At 42.9% G+C, this 23541-nt stretch overlaps 1 protein-coding gene across 3 annotated transcripts in view; it reads right to left on the bottom strand.

The window, feature by feature from the left end:
• Window positions 1–23541, bottom strand: part of LACTB (lactamase beta) — a 115664-nt gene that overhangs the window by 16719 nt on the left and 75404 nt on the right. For all 3 annotated transcript variants that reach the window (XR_013215695.1, XM_077264187.1, XM_077264188.1), the window contains exons 4-5: window positions 22927–23212; window positions 17423–17588 (exon numbers count right to left, since the gene is read on the bottom strand). Coding sequence is in view for 2 of the 3 variants with exons in the window: in XM_077264187.1 (XP_077120302.1) it covers window positions 17423–17588; window positions 22927–23212 (452 nt within the window). In the remaining variant the exon portion in view is untranslated. The remainder of the gene's footprint in view (window positions 1–17422; window positions 17589–22926; window positions 23213–23541) is intronic.

Below are 23541 nucleotides of genomic sequence, written 5' to 3'. Positions count from 1 at the left end.
TATTGCATTTTAATGCAATGTCACGGCGACACAAAAAAACGTAATTCTGGCAATTTGACTTTTTTCTCGCTATGCCGTTTAGCGATCAGGTTAATCTTTTTTTTTTTTTTATTGATAGATCAGGCGATACCAATTATGTATATGTTCAAGTTTTTTTTCATGTGTGTTTTATTTTGAATGGGGTGATTTATACTTTCATATTTTTTAAATGTTTTTAATATTTTTTAAAAAACAATTTATTTTTTTTTTACTTTTGGCATGCTTCAATAGTCTCCATGGGAGACTAAAAGCTGCCATAACCTGATCGGCTCTGCTACATACAGGCGATGATCAGTTAGCCTGTATGTAGCTGAATTACTCAGTTGCTATGAGCGCCGCCCAGTGGTCGGCGCTCACAGCAAGCCGACAGTGACAACCATAGAGGTCTCCAGGACACCTCTGGTTGACATGCCATCACACCGGTGACCCGTGATCATATGATGGGGGTCACCGATGGGCGGATTCCGCGATTGCTGGAAGCACTTGTTAAATGCCGCCGTCAGAGTTTGACAGCGGCATTTAACGGGTTAATAGTCGCGATTCCACCTACGGCTGTTCCGGGCACATGTCAGCTGTTCCAAACAGCTGACATGTGCTGAGAAGGATGTAGGCTCACCGCCGGAGCTCACATAAAAGGGAGGGAAGCGACCTCCGCAGTACTAGTACGGTGGGGGTTGTGAAGGGGTTAAAGAAAAACCCTTCCCATTTCATGCTCTCAGTAATGTCACTGCATGGAAGAGAAAGGTCACAAGGTCTGAGGAAGAAAATTATTTCTTTACACAAGAAAGGTGAGAGATGATCAGCACAGTTTTACCTATTAGGCCGGCGTCACACTAGCGTATTGCATCCGATGCGAGAGCATTGGATGCAATATGCTAATGACCCTCGGCTCCTGCTGTGCTGCGAACAGGAGCCGAGTGTCATGCGTCTGTGCACCAAGCCTCTCGCACAGAGCTGATCGGAGCACAGCTGCAGAGGAGGCGGAGAAACTAATTTCTCCATCTCCTCCATTGCCGTGGTCCGAGTTTAGATGATATCCGAGTGATGTGTGCTGTCTCACTCGCACCCATAGGCTTATATGGGTGTGAGTGAGCCGAGAGTCGGACGAGTGTCTGTGACAATCGCAGCATGCTGCGATTGTCTCGCACCGAGGAAAAAGGTCAACAAAAAATCGACTGCTGGGAGCTGCCCCATAGTGTAACATTAGTCTGAGTGCAATGCGATTTTTATCGCATTGCACTCGTCCGTTCAAGTCACCAGTGTGACGCCGGCCTTAGTCAAAATACTGTAGCAAAAGTGCTAAAAAAAAATTAACAAAGATGGAACTGCAACCATCGAACAGTGACATCTAGGCTAGCCATGGAAGTTAACACCTAAGGCCGATGTCCCACTTGCTACTGCAATGCGAGAAACTCGCGCAAGTCTCTTGCCTCAATACCCGGCACTGCCGCCGGCGGTTCGGACCGGAGCATTCAGCTGTATAGAAATTCATGCAGCCGCACACTCCGGTCCTGAGTGCCGGGTATAGATGCGCGAGTTTCTCGCATTGCAGTTGCAAGTGGGACACCGGCCTAAAAAGGAGAGTCTTCGCATGAGAAGAGATTGAAGAAAATCGACATGAAATTTTACTGCAATTACCGTAGCTAAAAAAGTGGAAAGCCAACCTGGTATCTATCTTTAAAAGCTTTGAACAATTTCAATTGGAGTGTAGTCTATCCCACAAACTTTTCTATCAATGCCTGCAATTAAGACACACATTTTACTCTCAGGGTATGTGCACACGTTCAGGTTTTTTGCACGTTTTTTCATGATAAAAACGCTATAAAAACTCATTAAAAATGCATACATTATGCATCCTATCATTTAGAATGCACTCTGCATGTTTTGTGCACATGGTGCGTTTTTTTCCGCGAAAAAAACGCATCGCGGTAAAAAAAGCAGCATGTTCATTAATTTTGCGTTTTTCTCACAATTCTATGCATTTGGAAAAAAACCGCACAAAAAACGCATGAAAAACGCGAAAAAAACGCATGTGGATTTCTGGCAGAAATGTCCGTTTTTTGTCAGGAAAATTTCGGCTAGAAATCCTGATGTGTGCACTACACTAAACGACCAGCGATACGACCTGGCCGTGATCGTTGGTAAGTCGTTGTGTGGTCACACAGACAGCTCTCTCCAGCGACCAACGATCAGGGGAACGACTTCGGCATCGTTGAAACTGTTTTCAACGATGCCGAAGTCCCCCTGCAGCACCCGGGTAACCAGGGTAAACATCGGGTTACTAAGTGCAGGGCCGCGCTTAGTAACCCAATATTTACCCTGGTTACCATTGTAAAAGTAAAAAAAAAAAAAAAACACTACATACTCACATTCTGATGTCTGTCACGTCCCCCGCCGGCGTCCACAGGGTTAAAACTACTTTCGGCAAGAGCGCTGCTATTGCACGCGCTGCTGCCGAGAGCTTCCCTGCACTGTATGTGTCAGCGCCGGCAGTAACAGCGGTGACGTCACCGCTGTGCTCTGCTTTACGGCCGGCGCTGACACAGTCAGTGAGTATGTACTGTTTTTTTTTTTTTAACTTTTACAATGGTAACCAGGGTAAATATCGGGTGCCCTGCGCTTAGTAACCCGATATTTACCCTGGTTACAAGTGAACACATCGCTGGATCGGCGTCACACACGCCGATCCAGCGATGACAGCGGGTGATCAGCGACCAAAAAAAGGTCCTGATCGTTCCCCAACGACCAACGATCTCCCAGCAGGGGCCTGATCGTTGGTCGCGGTCACACATAACGAGATCGTTAGCGGGATCGTTGCTACGTCACCAAAAGCGTGACGTTGCAACGATATCGTTAACGATATTGTTATGTGTGACTCAGCCTTAAGGCTGCTTTCACACTAGCGTCGGTACAGGCCCGTCGCAGTGCGTCGGGCCGACGTACCGACGCATACTGAAAAAGAAATGCCCGACGTGGGCAGCGGAAGCAGTCTTACGACGCTTCCGCTGCCCCATTGCAAGGTTCGGGGAGGAGGGGGCGGAGTTTTGGCCGCGCATGCGCGGTCGAAAATGGCGGTCTCGACGCACAAAAAACGTTACATGTAACTTTATTTGTGGCGGCGGTGCGCCAAAACACGACGCAACCGTCGCACGACGGTTGCGACGTGTGGCAATACATCGCAATGCGTCGGTAATGTTAGTCTATGGGGAAAAAACGCATCCTGCAGACAGCTTTGCAGGATGCGTTTTTTCTCCTGAACGATGCATTGCAACGTATTGCAAACGACACTAGTGTGAAAGTAGCCTAACCCAAGTTTCGTTTTCAAAATAGGTGCTCACCCAAAGTCAAAATGCCATAGGTGTGATAGTGAGAATAGCCACCTAATGTACATGATGTGGGAATGCGTTTCAATAGAAATAGAAGAGTTTTGGAGGGGCATATTGGATCTAGTGGATGGTAATTCAGGTGAGACTGGAACCAGAGCCCAGAAAATGTATACTTGGTCTTTTGAGGGAAAAAATAGATGTATACTCTCCAATGGCTCTGGGCATCTCAAGGATTCTTTTACAGGCATGTAAACTGCTGGCATATTACTCGCTGGCTAGAGTCGAACCCTCCAATCTTAACAGAACTGAAGAATAAAATGAATACTATTATATTTATGGAGAGAGGAGTTGTAACAGAAAAGAAACGCCATGCGTAAATATGAGTTGATGCGGGGACTGTGATTGGATACTCACAATTTGCCTTCCTATATACTAAGAAGAAATAGAGCAACACTTTCTATTCTGCGCCCTCTTATACTAGGGCCTTGAGAGAAGACGAATAACCAAAATTAGACCCCTATGTCAGAAAAGTCAACGAAAATCAGTTCTTGATAAGATGATCAAATATTGTTTCTACTGAAAGGTAAAAGGCTACGTCCCCATGGTCAGTAATCGGCAGCGCTACGGATGCAGCACATGTCCGCTCCGTTCAAAGCGATGACAGCTTCTGAACGCAGGTGATTCCGCATGTGTTCATTGAACAGTGCGGAATCACCGCGCCCAATACATTGGACTGGTGATATTTGTCTTGCCGAGACTGAGCGTCTCCGCAAGATAAATAGACATGCTGCGGTCTGGAAAGACGCACCGCATGTCCGTCTCCGCAGGGAAGCCGGAGGCATCTGTGCACGCATAGTGGAGATGGGATTTCTTGAAATCCCATCCTCTTTTCTGTAACATCTGGACGCTGCGGGTTGGACGCTGCAGATGTGCGCAGCGTCCAACTTGCAGCGTTTACTGACCGTGGGAGCATACCCTTAGGGACATTACATTTGAAGTGACTTTGAGGGGTCTATATGACTGAAAATATGGAAAAATGAAACCATTCTAAAAACTGCACCCCTCAAAGTGCTCAAAATTACATTCAAGAAGTTTATTAACCCTTCAAATGCTTCACAGGCATTAATAGAATGTGTAAGGAAAAAATGAACATTAACTTTTTGTCACGAAATTTTTACTTTAGACCCAATTTTTTTTCACTAGGGTAATAAAAATTATTTGTTTAGCAATTTCACCTGGGTGTGCAGATAGCCCAAACAGTAGTTTTTCCCCGCATATGGGTTAACGACAGGACTCAGAAAAAAAAGTGACGTTTTAGAATGCAGACTTTGAAGGAATGGTCTGCGGGTATCTGTTGTGTTTAGAGAGCTCCTGATGTGCCTAAACAGTGGAAACCCCCCACAAATAACCCCATTGTGGAAACTAGACCTCTTGAGGAATTTATCTAGATGTGTGGCGAGCACCTGGAACTCACAGGGGAAAATGGACTTCAAAATTTGTTGTGCAATTTCTCCTGATTACACCAATACCCCATATGTGGTAGAAAATTACTTTTAAGGCACAGTGCAAAGCTCTGAAGGGAAGTAGCGCCATATTGGAGTTCAGATTTTGCTGCACTTTTTTCAGGGTGCCATGTCACATTGGCAGAGACCCAGAGATGCCAGAACAGCAGACCCACCTGTAAATGACCCCATTTTCGAAACTACACCTCACGATGAGCTCCTTTAGGTGTGTAGTGATCATATTGACACCACAGCTGTGTCACAGAATTTTATACCATTTGGCAGTGAAGAAAAAATAATTACATTTTTACTAGCAATATTTTGTTTTAGCCCTAGATTTTACATTGTCACACTGGGAAATGGGAAAAAATAGCACCAAAATCTGTCCCACAATTTCTGCTGAGTGTAGAAATACCCCATAAGTGGCTATTAGCCATCCAGCGAGATTCGGGAGGGACAGGGCACTATTTAGTTACATAGTTACATAGTTATTAAGGTTGAAGGAAGACTGTAAGTCCATCTAGTTCAACCCATAGCCTAACCTAACATGCCCTAACATGTTGATCCAGAGGAAGGCAAAAAAAAACCATGTGGCAAAGAGTAAGCTCCACCATGGGGAAAAAAATTCCTTCCCGACCCCACATACGGCAGTCAGACTAGTTCCCTGGATCAACGCCTTATCAAGGAATCTAGTGTATATACCCTGTAACATTATACTTTTCCAGAAAGGTATCCAGTCCCCTCTTAAATTGAAGCAATGAGTCACTCATTACAACATCATATGGCAGAGAGTTCCATAGTCTCACTGCTCTTACAGTAAAGAATCCGCGTCTGTTATTATGCTTAAACCTTCTTTCCTCCAGACGTAGAGGATGCCCCCTTGTCCCTGTCTCAGGTCTATGATTAAAAAGATCATCAGAAAGGTCTTTGTACTGTCCCCTCATATATTTATACATTAACATAAGATCACCCCTTAGTCTTCGTTTTTCCAAACTAAATAGCCCCGTGTAATAACCTATCTTGGTATTGCAGACCCCCCAGTCCTCTAATAACCTTGGTCGCTCTTCTCTGCACCCGCTCCAGTTCAGCTATGTCTTTCTTATACACCGGAGACCAGAACTGTGCACAGTATTCTAAGTGTGGTCGAACTAGTGACTTGTATAGAGGTAAAATTATGTTCTCCTCATGAGCATCTATGCCTCTTTTAATACATCCCATTATTTTATTTGCCTTTGTAGCAACTGCCTGACACTGGCCACTGAATATGAGTTTGTCATCCACCCATATACCCAGGTCTTTTTCATTGACGGTTTTGCCCAGAATTTTAGAATTAAGCACATAGTTATACATCTTATTACTTCTACCCAAGTGCATGACCTTACATTTATCCCCATTAAAACTCATTTGCCATTTATCAGCCCAAGCTTCTAGTTTACATAAATCATCCTGTAATATAAAATTGTCCTCCCCTGTATTGATTACCCTGCAGAGTTTAGTGTTTAGTATTTGCCTCCTGGAGCACAGATTTTCCTAGAAAAGTTTGCAAACAACTTATACAAAGCCCCTAAGTTCTAGAAGAGCAGAATCCCCCCTCTCGTGACCCCCATTTTGGAAATTATACCCCTTTGGGAATTTATCTACAGGTGTAGTGAGGATTTTGACTCCATGGATGTTTTCCAGAAACGGACAGCAATGGATGCTTCTGAATTAAAATTGCAAACTGTTGTTATAGTGCCCAGTACGTTGTAGTCACTAGTACATGGTAGTGCCCAGCTCATGCTTCTATAGACACGCAACTGTAAATTAGGCTAGCTCTCATCGCTACAAAAATGCCAAACATGTGGACGCTAAATGTGGTTTACGCACACTGGGGCTCAGAAGAGAGGGGGGCATTTGGATTTGGAAGCCCAGAATTTGCTGGATTTCTTTTGGGGGGCGAGGAGCCATAGCGCTTTTCCAGAGCCTTTGTGCTACCAGTAACGTGGAAGCCCCCATATTCCAGTGAACAGATGACGGACCTGGGTGGGGACTTGCTTTTTTTTTTTTTTTTTAATGGATTTAGTTGAAGCTTTTATTGGGATAAATGCGCATGATAAATGTGAGCCAAGCCGTACTGCGATCTTTGGGAAACAGAAAAAAAAAAAAATCAGTATGTCAAGAATTTGTTCTACTTATTTTTTACGCCGTTCCTCGTGCGGTATAAGTGACTAGGCGACTTTATTCTTCGGGTCGGTGCGATTACAGCGATATCCCGGTTGCTTGTGCACCTTTTTCTACCACATTTTTTCCTTCCACTCAACTTTCCATTAATATGCTTGGATACAGCACTCTGTGAACAGCCAGCTTCTTTAGTAATGACCTTTTGTGGCTTACCCTCCTTGTGGAGTGTGTCAATGACTGTCTTCCGGACATCTGTCAAGTCAGCAGTCTTCCCCATGATTGTGGAGCCTACTGAAACAGACTAAGGGACCTTTTTAAACACTTAGGAAGACTTTGCAGGTGTTTTTTGTTAATTATTCTAACTTACTGAGATAATGACTTTTGGGTTTTCATTGGCTGTAAGCCGTAATCATCAACATTAACAGAAATAAACACTTGAAATAGATCACTCTGTTTGTAATGTCTCTATATAATGAGTTTCACTTTTTGTATCGAAGAACTGAAATAAATTAACTTTTTGATGATATTCTAATTTTCTGAGAAACACCTGTACTGTATATAGTGCAAATGTTGGAAAAGAGTTAATTTTTATGCCCTTAAAGGGACTCTGTCACCCCCTCCAGCCGTTAGAAACTAAAAGAGCCACCTTGTGCAGCAGTAATGCTGCATTCTGACAAGGTGGCTCTTTTAGTTATTGGTGCAGTCAAAGCAGAAATAAAGCGTTTTATAATTTCGCAAAAATACCTGTCTTTAGTCCTGGAGGCAGGTCTTAACCCCCCTGCTGCACACGCCACACTGCCGTCACTCAAGGCTTCTTCGGCGCCGGGTGCCGCCCCCTCCGCGCTGTTTTCAAATCAAATCCGGCGCCTGCGCTGTTTTGTTCTGCCTGGGGCAGGCGCAGTGAGCGCTGCCCGTCTGACCTCAGATGCAGTCTCGCAGAAAAAACTATAACCGGAATTTCCTAGAAAACCCCACTGGTATCAAATACCAAAGGTCCACAAGTCTGTAAATAAACCGCCTGGTCGTCCCATCGTTTCAGGGGTAGGCTCTGTTACAGAGCCTCTTTCCCATTATCTAGATTGGCTAGTTAGTCCCCTCCTGTCAGATATACCGTCATTTGTTAAAGACACGAAAGATTTTTTAAGAGCTATTAAGGGTTTTGTTTGGCAAGAGGGGTTCTGTTTATCATCTATTGATGTTGAAAGTCTATACACTAGAATACCGCAAGTGCTGGGGGTAGAGGCAGTGAGGGAAATCCTAACTAATACACCTACTGATGTGAACACAGTGGATTTTATCTGTGACAGTTTGACCTTCATCTTGAACCATAATATGTTCAAATTTGATATGACATGGTATACACAAATAGAGGGTACAGCCATGGGCACGCCAGTCGCTTGTACGTTAGCAAACTTGTTTCTAGCTATTTTTGAAGATAAATACATCTACTCTATTAATAACCCTTTCCTCAAACACATTAAGCTATATTTGAGATATGTCGACGACATTTTCATGGTATGGGATGGCACCCGGGAGGAGTTCGACGCCTTTGTCCACCACCTGGGTGCATCCAATACCATGAATATGAGGTTTACATCAAATTTTGGGGGCACAGAATTGGACTTCCTGGATGTTAAATTAAGGGTGGAGTCAGGTGGCCTTTATACAGAAATATTTCGAAAACCATCAGCCTCCAATTCACTGCTGCATTACGATAGTGCGCATCCAGTATATACTAGGCATGCTCTTCCATACAGCCAATTTTTAAGAGTGAAAAGGGTTAATAGTAGTAAGGACGGGTTCAAGCGGCAGTCACAGGAGCTGTATGCAAGATTTGTCCAACGTGGTTACCCTCGTCCCGTGTTAGATAAAGCGTTGAACAGGGCTATACAGAATAATGAGGAATCCTTGAGGGACGGTGGGAATAATCTGCAAACGAATAGAGATGGTAAGAAGTTCATGTTCAGCTTTAAATATGGACCTATGGACGCCCAAATCAGATCAGCGGTGAGAAAAAAATGGCATACTTTGGGGGAGGATGCTGACTTAAAAGAGATGGTAGATAGGGGCCCTTTGTTCGCTTGCAGACGTGGGAGGAATATAAGGGATTACCTTGTACGGAAATGGTTTGAAACGGAACGTGTCAATTGGCTGGGAGCAAGCACCCCTAAGGGTAACTTCAAGTGCGGCCAATGCAATTTTTGTTCACTACATCTCACAAGGGATATGGTACGGGTAGGTTCCATTTATCACCAAGTCCGAGATTTCATCTCATGCAGGACTACACATGTTGTTTATACCATTTTCTGCCCATGTGGGTTCTATTATATAGGTAGGACGATTCGGTCTTTGTTTATAAGAATTAGAGAGAATCTGAACTCTATACGTACAGGAAAGGGTGTTCCCCGTTTGATTCATCACGTAAGGCAGGTACATGAGGGTGATGCAAAAGTACTGCATTTTGCTGGTCTAGAAAGAGTTGATACACCACGTCATGGAGGGGATTGGCATAGACTCCTCTTAAGAAGAGAGGCCAGGTGGATCCTGCGTACTAATGCTACGGGATCCACAGGTCTCAATGATAACATTGATATGGCAGTCTTCCTATAAGGCGATATCTGACAATTTATATGTATCTTGTTATATGTCATTTGTGCTATTGTTTTTATATGTTTTACACTTTATGTCACATTTTTATGCTAAATATTTCGTTAGGCGGAGCCTTTGGCCGTGAGGCCGGTCGTGTGGGAGTTTACCTTGAACCTGGATAGGTGAAAAGGACCTCCCCACTTCCTGCCGTCATTAGGACCCGTAGAAGCGCTTGTGTGCGCGAAACGGCCGTCGTCCGTCATCCTCCACACCCCTCCCTGCTATGTCTGTCCATGTTTGAATAAAGGATTGGAATTTCCAGATTGGTGAGTGCGTTCCATTTTCTCTTTCTATTGCTGTACATATATATATATATATATATATATATATATATATATTTATTTAATACAGAGCTAGATAGCAGGAAAGCGTGACTGAGGGCAGATATTAATAGCCTAGAGAGGGACCATGGTTATTGGCCCCGCCCTTGGCTAAAAACATCTGCCACCCCAGAAAAGGCACATCTATAAGATGCGCCTATTCTGGCACTTAGCCACTCTCTTCCCACTCCCGAGTAGCGGTGGGAATTTTTCTTAATATTTTCCCACGCTAGAGTTCATATGAGTTTATGCCACCAGGGGGCGCATCACCGCAAGTCTACGAAGCTATGTTCCCCTGCTTTCCATTCATTCCCCAGTTTTTACAGCCAGGAGCACAGCTGCATTAACAGGCTCCTGGTTGTAAAATTATTTAACCCCTTCAGATGGATTTACATCGTGGGACATGACTGTACAGCGGACAGGTATGGGATATTGTTGCTTTTTATTTTCCCTTTTTTCAGATGACAAGGGTCGTCAGTTGGATTGAGAGTACAATAAAGATGTTAAAACCCCATGTGTATTTATTTCATTAAAATACTTTATTCATAATGTGTTTTTAACCCTTTATTACTATTGGATTAATAATGGATAGGTGTCTTATTGACATCTCTCCATTATTAACCAGGCTTAATGTCACCTTACATTAGCAAGGTGACATTAACCCCTTATTATCCCATATCCCACTGCTACTCGGGAGTGGGAAGAGAGAGGCTAAGTGCCAGAATAGGCGCATCTTACAGATGTGCCTTTTCTGGGGTGGCTGGGGGCAGATGTTTTTAGCCGGGGGGGGCAATAACCATGGTCCCTCTCTAGACTATTAATATTTGCCCTCAGTCACTGGCTTTCCCACTCTCGTGGAGAAAATTGCGTGGGAGCCCACGTCAGTTTTTTTCCGTGATTTAACCCTTTATTTTAACACCTAGAGCTCCCAAATTTTGCACACAGACACTTCTAACATTAGTAGTGAGGAATATGTAAAAGAATAAGGGATATGAAATGGTTTACTGTATGTAAACCATGTCTCATATCCTGTCGGGTTTGGTAAGGAGATAGCAAAAGCCAGCAATTGAATTACCGGCTTTTCTGCTATCTAGCTCTGTATCAAATATATATATACTTTATATATATGTGTCTCACTGACATATATATATATATATATATATATATATATATATATACTGTATATATGTTTTCACAAATATTTGAGCCCATGGTTCCATTCTGTGTCCGTTTTGCAAGCCAGCGGGTAAATCTTGCCATACGGATGCCATACGGAGGTTTACATGTGCAAAATACGCAGCCACACCTTGCCAACGGATGACATACAGATCACTGTTCAGGGAACATTTCTGAGTATTTGGTCTGCAAAAAATGGACCGTATTTTTATATGTTGTGTGTGACTCCAGCCTTAAGGAACTTCCCGACTCTCCCCCCTCAAATGTTATTGGGTACCAGGTCCTTGTTCTCTTCTCTCTCCATTGCAAGCACAAACTCTTGGCTGAGCCAAGCGTTCGTATCTACTGGGAAGTCGAGGAAGATAGATTGGTTGATAAGGGTATGTGAACATGATGTCTTTTTGAGGCCAAAAACATTGCTTTTTCAAGCAGAAAATGCTACAGGAAATTCCCCTTTTCTCAGATGTTTTCGAAAGCTGAAGCCTCTTAGCATTTTTTTTAACGTTTTCTGGGCACTTTTCTAACATTTTTGACAGCTGGCATTTTTTTTTGTAGAGATTTTCAGGCATCATGTGTATTTGCGTTTTCAGGACATTTTATTTATTTATTTTTACTGCATTCAAAAATGAAAAAAAACCCTTTCTATTGACTTGTATTGTAATGATGGAGCGTCTTCGAGTGGAAAAAAATTGAAGAATGGTGGGGTCACTTCTTTAACAGCTCGGAATATTTGAAAGCATGAAGTGGTTAAAAAACACTCAAAAGCCTGGACATAGGAACAGCAATTCATTTTTACACAGACATGACTATGTTCCTTCTTTTGAGAATTTTGTTAGCGCTTTTTGTTTAGTCGTTTTTTCAACAGAACCACTCCGATCCTGCCTGAAAAAAACTGTGTGTGAACATACTCTAAAAGATGTACATTGCACGTTTTCCAGCAGAAGAAAATGAATAATTCCTCCTAGACTTTTATTTCCACCATATCAGAAATGGAGAACTTTAGGCTTGAGTTATTTCCAGCCTTCCTCTGCTTCCAACAGCTGAGTCAACAAAAATCTGAATTTGTGAGTGGATAGTGAGGCACAGAATCAGATCTACTGTACAATTGCAAATCTGTTATTACAAAAACTTAAAACGTCCTAGTGTGTGCACCGAGACTTCCGGCCACAAAGCTGAATCTCGCAATGTGCACAGCATTCCTAAAGTAGAAGTGTTCCTTTATAAAAAAAAAAAAGGTCAGTGTGCTGACCATATAATACACCAGAGGATCTATGAATAGCAGTCTGGCTCAAATTAAAACAATATGGTTCGTGTTCCTCAGACAGACCAGTAATCACTCTTCAAGTCCAGTGTTTGGCTTAGCTTAGTATGGGATGGCTCTGCATTTTTATAAAAACTGCAGAAAGACTTTTCCCAAATGTCTTACACAGCTTGTGTTCAGCAGCTCCATACTTTCCAGTACAGTGGTAGAAATATAAAAGCATGTTAAGAATTAGCCACTACCGAAAATTGTGGGGATATAAGAATAGAGGTCATAGTGTTATGTATATATATATATATATATATATATATATATATATATATATATATATATATATATATATATATATATATATATATATATATATATATATATATATATATATATATATATATTTCAGAAGTCTAACTGTCACGCACTTTTATTTTACAATACAATATATATTATGTATGTGTAATGTAATATTAAATATATATATATATATATATATATATATATACAAAAAATATATATATATCTCAAAAAAATAAAGGGAGCACTTAACCCCTTCATGCTCTGCAATTCTTAGGAACGGAGGCAGACGCTTGCAGCAGTGACAGCCAGGCTTCTCGGAGGGGTGAGTATATACATATTTTTTATTTTTATTCTTTATTTTTAACATGAATATGGATCCCAGGGCCTGAAGGAGAGTTTCCTCTCCTTCAGACCCTGGGAACCACACGCCGTATAAGATGACTGGGCGTATAAGATGACCCCCGTCTTATACAGCGGGCATATCCCAAATTCCATATTTTATATGGAAAAGTTGGGGGTCGTCTTATACGCCCAGTCGTCTTATACACCAGAAAATACGGTAATTGCACAATTTTCCGATACCCGTAGTGTTTCCATTTTTCGGGATCTCGGGTCGGGTGAGGGCTTATTTTTTGCGCGGCGAGCTGACGTTTTTAATTGCACCACTTTTGTGCAGATTCGTTCTTTTGATCGCCCGTTATTGCATTTTAATGCAATGTTGCGGCGACCCAAAAAACATAATTCTGGCGTTTTGATTTTTTTTCTCGATACGCCGTTTAGCGATCAGGTTAATCTTTTTTTACTGATAGATCGGGCGATTCTGAACGCGGCGATACCAAACATCTGTATGTTTGATTTTTTTTTTATTGTTTTATTTTGAATGGGGCGAAAGGGGGGTAATTTAAACTTTTATATTTTTTTCATTTTTTTCATATTTTTTCAAACATTTTTTTTTTTTACTTTTGCCATGCTTCAATAGCCTCCATGGGAGGCTAGAAGCTGGCATAGCCTGATTGGCTCTGCTACATAGAAGCGATGCTAAGATAGCTCCTATGTAGCTGAATTCCTGCATTGCTATGAGCGCCGTCCACGGGGTGGCGCTCATAGCAATCCGGCATCAACAACCATAGAGGTCTCAAGGAGACCTCTGGTTGTTATGCCGAGGCATCGCTGACCCCCGATCATGGCCCGATGGCCGTAAGCGGTAGTTAAATGCCGCTGTCAGCGTTTGACAGCGGCATTTAACAAGTTAATAGCGGCGGGTGGATCACGATTCTACCTGCCGCTTTTGCGCACACATGTCAGCTGTTCAAAACAGCTGACATGTCACGACATTGATGTGGGTTCACCGCCAGAGCCCACATCAAAGGGGGAGACACGACATGCGCAATACTAGTACGGCGCGTGCCGTGAAGGGGTTAAACAATAGAATATAACTCCAAGTAAGTCAAACTTCTGTGAAATCAAACTGTCCACTTAGGAAGAAACACTTTGACAATCAATTTCACATGCTGTTGTGCAAAAGGAATAGACAACAGATGGAAATTATTGGCAATTATCAAGACACACTCAATAAAGGAGTGGTTCTACAGGTGGGGACCACAGACCACATCTCAGTACCAATGCTTTCTGGCTGATGTTTTGGTCACTATTGAATGTTGGTTGTGCTTTCACACTCGTGGTAGCATGAGACGGACTCTACAACCCACACAAGTGGCTCAGGTAGTGCAGCTCATCCAGGATGGCACATCAATGCGAGCTGTGGCAAGAAGGTTTGCTGTGTCTGTCAGCGTAGTGTCCAGAGGCTGGAGACGCTACCAGGAGACAGGCCAGTACACCAGGAGATGTGGAGGGGGCCGTAGGAGGGCAACAACCCAGCAGCAGGACCAATACCTCAGCCTTTGTGCAAGGAGGAACAGGAGGAGCACTGCCAGAGCCCTGCAAAATTACCTCCCGCAGGCCACAAATGTGCATGTGTCTGCACAAACGGTTAGAAACAGACTCCTTGAGGATTGTCTGAGTGCCCGACGTCCACAGATGGAGGTTGTGCTGACAAGCCCAACACCATGCAGTACGACTGGCATTTGCCACAGAACACCAGGATTGGCAAATTTGCCACTGGCGCCATGTGCTCTTTACAGATGAAAGCAGGTTCACACTGAGCACATGTGACAGACGTGACAGAGTCTGGAGATGCCGTGGAGAGAGATCTGCTGCCTACAACATCCTTTAGCATGACGAGTTTGGCAGTGGCTCAGTAGTGGTGTGGGGTGGCATTTCTTTGGAGGGCTACACAGCCCTCCATGTGCTCCTCAGGGGTAGCCTGACTGCAATTAGGTACCGAGATGAGATCCTCAGACCCCTTGTGAGACCATATGCTGGTGCGGTTAGCCCTGGGTTCCTCCTATTGTAGGACAATGTCAGACCTCATGTGGCTAGAGTGTGTCAGCAGTTCCTGCAAGATGAAGGCATTGAAGCTATGGACTGGCCCGCCTGTTCCCCAAACCTGAATCCGATTGAACACATCTGGGACATCATGTCTCGCACCATCCATCAACGTCATGTTGCACCACAGACTGTCCAGTAGTTGGCGGATGCTTTAGTCCACGTCTGGGAGGAGATCCCTCAGGAGACCATCCGCCGCCTCATCAGGAGCATGCCCAGGCATTGTAGGGAGGCCATACAGGCACATGGAGGCAACACACACACACACACACCTGAACATCATTTCCTTATCTTGAGGCATTTACACTGAAGTTGGATCAGCCTGTAATTTGGTTTTCCACTTTGGTTTTGAGTATCATTCCAAATCCAGACCTCCATGGGATATTCATTTTGATTTACATTGATCATTTTTATGCTTTATTGTTCTCAACACATTCCACAATTTAATGAAAGATTTGCAACTGAAATATTTCATTCAGTGATATCTAGGATGTGGAATTTTAGTGTCCCCTTTATTTTTTTGAGCAGTGTATATATATCTTATTATATAATTACCTTGTGATGTCTGCACATCCTGTTCCGTCCAGATGTGTCCGGATCCCAGAATTCCAAGCAGCGGAAGTTCACCGACGGCCATATTGGGACACCCATGTGATGGGTATATATTCTCAATATGGAAACTGCTAGTTGTACCGGCCCTTGTGCGGAACCACCAACAGAACAACATCGCACCACACACACTGTATACACCGCACGCACCGTACGCAGCCTCTTGCGCGGTACCACCAGCAGAACATTGCCGCGAACACGCTGCTGCCGGGATCAACCTAATGATTCACTGACAGCCGCCATCTTTGTACAGGAGGAGCGCCTGCGCAGTTTTTATGTGACCCGCTATCTGTCTGCACAAAGATGGCGGCGGTCTGATTTACTGTGCCTGCGCGAATTCCGAGCAGGTGCAGTGAATCATTCGGCTGATCCTGACGGCAGATGCGTGTCATGTCTACAAGCTGAGGAAGCCAGTCACATTAAAAGGGGTTTTCCCACGAACGAAAGTTCATTTTAAAAATTGTCTATGTCTGACCGTGTACGGATTATACCACATCTCCTGGGCAGGGGAGGAAGCAAAAGACAATACTGACATTACAGAAAGGGATCACAGAGGATTCATTTTGGGAGATAAAATATTTCACTGACTGTTTTTAAACAATATTTTACCTCACAAAATGTATCCTCTGCGATCTCCTGCTGTAATGACAGTATTGTCTTTTGCTTCCTCCACTGCCCAGGAGCTGTGGTATGTTCTAAACACGGTCAGCACAGACAATTGTTAAAATTAACTTTTGTTAGTAGGAAAACCCCTTTGAAATGCAAAGATCTATGACAATATGGCTCCTCCTAAAAAGTACGCCAATGACAATGAAAGGAAAGCAGTAAAGGCACAACGTCGAAGACAATAACGGGCAAATGAGACTCTTGAAAAGCAACAGCATCGCTGTTCTCCTCAAGAGAATGCCAAGAGTGTGCAAAGCAGTCATCAAAGCAAAAGGTGGCTACTTTGAAGAACCTAGAATATAAGACATCATTTCGGTTGTTTCACACTTTTTTGTTAAGTATATAATTCCACATGTGTTAATTCATAGTTTTGATGCCTCCGGTGTGAATTAGCAATTTTCATAGTCATGAAAATACAGAAAAATCTTTAAATGAGAAGGTGTGTCCAAACTTTTGGTGTGTACTGTGTGTGTGTGTATGTATGTGTATATATATATATATATATATATATATATATATATATATATATATATATATATATATATATATATATGTACATATATATATATATATATGTACATATATATATATATATATATATATATATATATATACACACACATACATATATATATATATATATATATATACATACATACATACATATACATACACAGTAATATATATATATATATATACACACACATATGCACACACACAGTATATATATTCAATGGTCTGTCACACTAATAATTTTATACTATTCTGTAGGCGGTATATATAACCTTTAGAAACCAATATGTATGGTAATATGCATTTATCATGTCTGGAAAAGTTTGTCTGCTTCAATAACACTGTAGAACAAATACTGGACATCCAGTGATTAGGAAAATAAATGATTAAGGGTCTGCAAAACCCTCTGCTGTACAGATTAGGATGCATCTATTTCCCCTTTTCAGTTTCAGTTGCACATACCTTGCTCTATTGTATATAATCGGTTCATGTTCCTCTGGGAGCGTGCTTATCATGGCCAGATCTCTGAACATCTGCTGCATATAGTCCAGAAACTTGCGTCCGGAGGCACGCTCTACTACAGCGCTTAATAATGTCCATGCATGGGTAGAATATAGGAACTGTGACCCTGGAGGGAAAAAATGAAAAGGCTTTACATTGTAAAGCAGTATTAAAACAACAGTTATCTACAGACTCCAAGACATTTTAACACAAAAATCCCAATGTAAAACAACTAACAATCACTTTATCATGGATTAAGGGTTCACATGAGTGTATAATACGGCCGAGTGCTATGAGATGGTTTATTGGACAGCCCTCGGATCAGTGTTATACTTATGGGGCAGTGTAGATCTGCAGTTTTTTTCTATATACCGGTCTATGGGGAAAAAATAAAAATAAATAAATAAAAATTGTAGCATGCAGCGAGTGGCTCCATAATTCAGATCATGCGCACCTATACAAGTCTATGGGTGCTTGTAAAACATCAGACTGAACTCAAATGTCATCCAAGTGCAGTCCGGTATACACAGACTCAGACAATGTAGAAGATCAAGAAAGACGTAATTACTTAAAGTTAATGGGATTTTTCTGAAACCATGACAGCACCACAGACAGATGGGATACAGTCTTCATGGACAGAAAACCTACAGAATAATAGGACGGCAGCTCTCCCTCCCTTCAGTTGGATTACAGAGAATGAGAGGCCCTCCAATGGTTATTACTAGGGTTGAGCGACTTTTCATTTTTTGAGATCGAGTCGGGTTTCACGAAACCCGACTTTCTCAAAAGTCGGATTGAGTGAAATCGGCCAATCTTATTGAAAAGTCGGGGTCGGGGATCGGCCAGAACACGAAACCCAATGCAAGTCAATGGGGAAGCATACTTTTTTTATATTTGCTTCAGCGCGATAATGTTGAAAAGCCGGTAATTCAATTGCCGGCTTTTCATTTCTCCTGCCTAAACCCGACATGATATGAGACATGGTTTACATACAGTAAACCATGTCATGTCCCCCTTTTTTTTGCATATTCCACACTACTAATGTTAGTAGTGTGTATGTGCAAAATTTAGGCTCTCTAGCTATTAAATTTAAGGGTTAAATCGCGGAAAAAATTGGCGTGGGCTCCTGCACAATTTTCTCCGCCAGAGCGGTAAAGCCAGTGACTGAGGGCAGTTATTAATAGCCAGGAGAGGGTCCATGGTTATTGGCCCCCCCCCGTGGCTAAAAACATCTGCCCCAGCCACCCCAGAAAAGGCACATCTGGAAGATGCGCCTATTCTGGCACTTGGCCACTCTCTTCCCACTCCCGTGTAGCGGTGGGATATGGGGTAATGAAGGGTTAATGCCACCTTGCTATTGTAAGGTGACATTAAGCCAGATTAATAATGGAGAGGCGTCAATTATGACACCTATCCATTATTAATCCAATTGTATGAAAGGGTTAAAAAAAAAACACACACACATTATTAAAAAGTATTTTAATGAAATAAACACACAGGTTGTTTGTAATATTTTATTGCTCTCTCAATCCACCTGAAGACCCTCGCTCTAAAAATAATAAACCAACAATATACATACCATCCGAGGATCTGTCAGGTCCCACGATGTAAATCCTTCTGAAGGGGTTAAAATATTTTACAGGCAGGAGCTGTGCTAATGCACTCGCTGCTGCCTGTAAACCCCGGCGAATGAATGAAGGTAATGTAGGTCAATGACCTATAGTTCATTTGCGGTGATGCGCCCTCTGCTGGTTGTCCTCAAATGACCTCGAGCGTGGGAACTTTCCTAGAAACTTTTGAAAAGTGCCGATCTGTTTCGCTCAATCCTAGTTATTACTATTCAAACATCAACACCATAATGCCTTAACCCCTTACCGACCCCCAATACACATTAAAACAGCAGCCATTAAGGGGCCTTATTCCCTCATTGCAGTTTTGAAACAGAGATCGTTAATAAGGTTATCGCATCCCCCAGCGTCAGAAAATCTCCAAGATTTCAGCTACCTATAGACTCTGGAGAACACGATCAGGGCTGGTTTTTCCAATCACAAGATAAAATGTGTCAGCTATTAAAAACATTTCTCTCTCCTGACATGATATACATGTCAGAGGAGAGAGAAATGAGGTAAGGCCTCACGCTACCTCCGCCATCTCCGTCCCCCTGGCCCTCCGCTTTCTTTTTCTGACAAAAAATGGCAGGCGCATGAGCAAGGCAGCCGCCGCCTGCAAAAGTATGGATTTTTACCTATTGGTTCGTTTTGATCACTGTGATAGACCCTGTCACAGTGATCAAAAGAAAATAATTAATATGTCATCCTCCCTGTGTCATCCCCTTATTAAAAAAAAAAAAAGTTATTTATTTCATCTTTTGCAATTAGGGTTAGAGTTTGGGTTGGGATTGTGCTAGGGTTTTTTCAAAAGTTAAAAGAAAAAAAATGACTACAATATGACAACTAGTGTTGAGCACAAGTGCTCGCTGTTCGAGTTTGCAACTTGAATAAAGAGCACTTGTGCTCACAACACTAATAAAGACATTTTCAATATGACAACGTAATGTTATCAAATTCCTTGAGGGGTGTAGTTTCCATTACATTATAAAATTCACATACCTGGAAACAGTAGATCAGTTCCAAAATGGGGTCATTTGTGGGGGATTTTCCACTGTTTAGAAACATCAGAGACTCTCCAATTACGACATGGCGTCCGCTCTAGTTTCCAACCATTTTTGCATTCAAAAAGTCAAAATGGTGCTCCTTCCCTTCCAAGCCCTGCTATGAGCCTAAACATAGTTTTCCCCTACATATGGGGAATCGGCGTACTCAGGAGAAATTGCAGAACAAATTAACCGTGCGAAAGTAAAAAATTTGGGGCTAAAGCAAAATTTGTGTGAAAAAAAAAGAAGGTAAAAAGCCGAACAGAAGTGCGCATGCAAATGTACTGCCGTTTTTTCGGCTTTGACAGCAGTTGGCCAAAGCATACTACTTAGGAGCGATATTTCTGAGCTGCAGCTGCCACGGTCACAATGCCGTGAAGTCGTCTAGGGAATTTTCATGCTACCGCATCCTTTGCTGCGGCTGTTGTTCTGGCTCGTGAACCACCATTTTGCCTGAAGGAAATGCTGGAGCTATAGGTCTCATCGCTCTCCTGGCGGTCTAACCGCCTTTTAAAGCGGGACCAGCCAACAGCGAGTCACTCACGGAATCATCCCCAGAAATTACTTCCTGTCACCTGACCCTGGTGCCTGAGTCATAAGGAAGTGCCTCCTGATGCATTCCCGCACACGCATAGTAGGGATCGTGGCAAAGCCAGCAAGCCACCGAACGTGGCGACCCTGCTGGGCTCCTTTTGCTCACTCATGAAGGTCCCCTGGACCCATCGGTGGTGCTTCAGGACCCTGCATCAGCTGAGGCAGTGGCAACCCCACTGCTTGAGTCAACCTGGCTAGGCCTGGAATACCAACATCCATCTTCTTTTCTTGAGGTACGCCCACTGAACGATTCCCCCGTCAAGGACAGGTAACCAAGTGAATCAAGGAAGAGATACCGCACTTTTATTCCGTAGGTTTCCTGTCCTTGAAAGGCGGATTTCCATAGAAATCTTTTGGAGGGAGCTGAAGCTCCGAGTTGCCAAGCGACAGCCTCAAAATCTTAATGATTTAGAGATGATCTGCAAAGAGGAGTGGACCAAAATTCCTCCTGACGTGCGCAAACCTCATCATCAACTACAAAAACCATCTGACTGCTGTGCTTGCCAACAAGGGTTTTGCCACCAAGTATTAAGTCTTGTTTACCAGAGGGATCAAATACTTATTTCTCACTGCAAAATGCAAATAAAGTTATATAATGTATACAATGTGATTTTCTGGATTTTATTTTTGACTAGCTGAAGAGCCCGGCGTTGCCGGGGCATAGTAATGAACTGTGGTTAGTTATAACAAATTATAATGATTATCCTCCATCCCATAGTCCCATGCCCATATACTCATCATACACATCCTCCATCCCATAGTCCCGTGCCCATATACCCATCATAAAAATCCTCCATCCCACAGTCCCATGCCCATATACCCATCACACATCCTCCATCCCATAGTCCCGTGCCCATATACCCATTATGACATCATCTTTGCCATGGCAACCAATCTGACATCATCGTCTCCATGGCAACTTATTATGACATTGTCACCATGGCAACCGTTATGACATCATCGCCACCATTATGACATCATCTTCGCTATTGCAACCTTTATATCATCGTCGCCATGGCAACCATTATGACATCATCGTCACCATGGCAACTTATTATGACATCGTCACCATGGCAATCATTATGACATCATCGCCACCATGGCAACCATTATCACATCATCTTCGCTATTGCAACCTATATATCATCGTCACCATGGCAACCATTATGACATCATCGTCGATATACACACACATGCTCATATATATATATATATATATATATATATATATATATATATATATATATATATATATATTGTCTAAGGGTTTTTCCGTCTGTCTGTCTGTCTGTCTTTCTGTCTGTCTGTCTGTCCTGGAAATCCCGCGTCTCTGATTGGTCGAGGCCGCCAGGCCTCGACCAATCAGCGACGGGCACAGCATGGCGACGATGATGTCATAATGGAAATCCCGCGTCTCTGATTGGTCGAGGCCCCAGGCCTCGACCAATCAGCGACGGGCACAGTATCAACGTAGATGTTATAATGGTTGCCATGGCGACGATTATGTCAATCAGCGACGGGCACAGTCTGCCGCGAATTCTGGAATCATCATTGTCCATATACTACGGGGACATGCATATTCTAGAATACCCGATGCATTAGAATCGGGCCACAATCTAGTATATATATAATTGTCTAAGGGTTTTTCCGTCTGTCTGTCTGTCCTGGAAATCCTGCGTCTCTGATTGGTCGAGGCCGCCAGGCCTCGACCAATCAGCGACAGGCACAGCATGGCGACGACGATGTCATAAAGGTTGCCTCGACCAATCAGCGAAGGGCACAGTCTGCCGCGAATTTGCCTCGACCAATCAGCGACGGGCACAGTATCGACGTAGATGTCATAATGGTTGCCATGGCGACGATGATGTCATAAAGGTTGCCTCGACCAGTCAGCGACGGGCACAGTCTGCCGCGAATTCTGGAATCATCATTGTCCATATACTACGGGGATACGGGGACATGCATATTCTAGAATACCCGATGCATTAGAATCGGGCCACAGTCTAGTATGTATATATATATATATTCTATCAATGTTAAAATTAACCTACCCCTAAAATTATAAACTGTTCATGTCTTTGTCAGTGGGCAAATTTACAAAAATCAGCAAGGGATCAAATACTTATTTCCCCCACTGTATATGTATATATTTAAAAAAAAGAAACAAACAAAACAAATCATCAATGCCCCATGCACTCCATAATGTTAAGTTACCTACCAGGTTTAAACACCAAAGGATCATTCTTAAACAGTTCTAAAGCTTCAATCACGCTGTTGAACTTGTCCTTGATGTAAAACTCTTCCGGTTCCAATGGTGCATTTTTCTGGGTTTTTGCAGTATCTGGTTTCGACTTGTGCTGCTCCACTATTCTCATTGATTCAGTGCCATCCAGAGGTATTTCTGAAGATTTCTTTCCAATTTTTTTCCTAATTTTCAGGATATCCTTTTCATAATGCCTAATTCCACTTATGTGTGACACTAACAACCTGGTTGTTATTGTTACCTGGAAGAGAAATAATCACAGTTTGCGAAACCTTGTACAGGTGGAGAGGACAATCATGTGGGTGGTGGAGAAGACAACCATGTGTGTGGTGGAGAGGACAATGATGTGGGTGGTGGAGAGGACAATTATGGGTGTGGTGGAGAGGACAATGATGAAGGTGGGGGACAGGACAATGATGGCGGTTGCTTGGAACAATTATGGGGTGGAGGAGAGGACAATGATGTGGGTTGTGGAGAGGACAATGATGGGTGTGGTGGAGAGGACAATAATGGAGGTGGGGAGAGGACAATGTTGGCAGTTGTTTGGAGCAATTATGGGGGTGGAGGAGA

Source organism: Ranitomeya variabilis, chromosome 5 (assembly GCF_051348905.1).
Source record: "Ranitomeya variabilis isolate aRanVar5 chromosome 5, aRanVar5.hap1, whole genome shotgun sequence".
Taxonomy (NCBI): Eukaryota; Metazoa; Chordata; class Amphibia; order Anura; family Dendrobatidae; genus Ranitomeya; species Ranitomeya variabilis.
The sequence above is the reverse complement of the archived record's forward strand: the minus strand, read 5'-3'. Positions and strand labels throughout refer to the sequence as shown.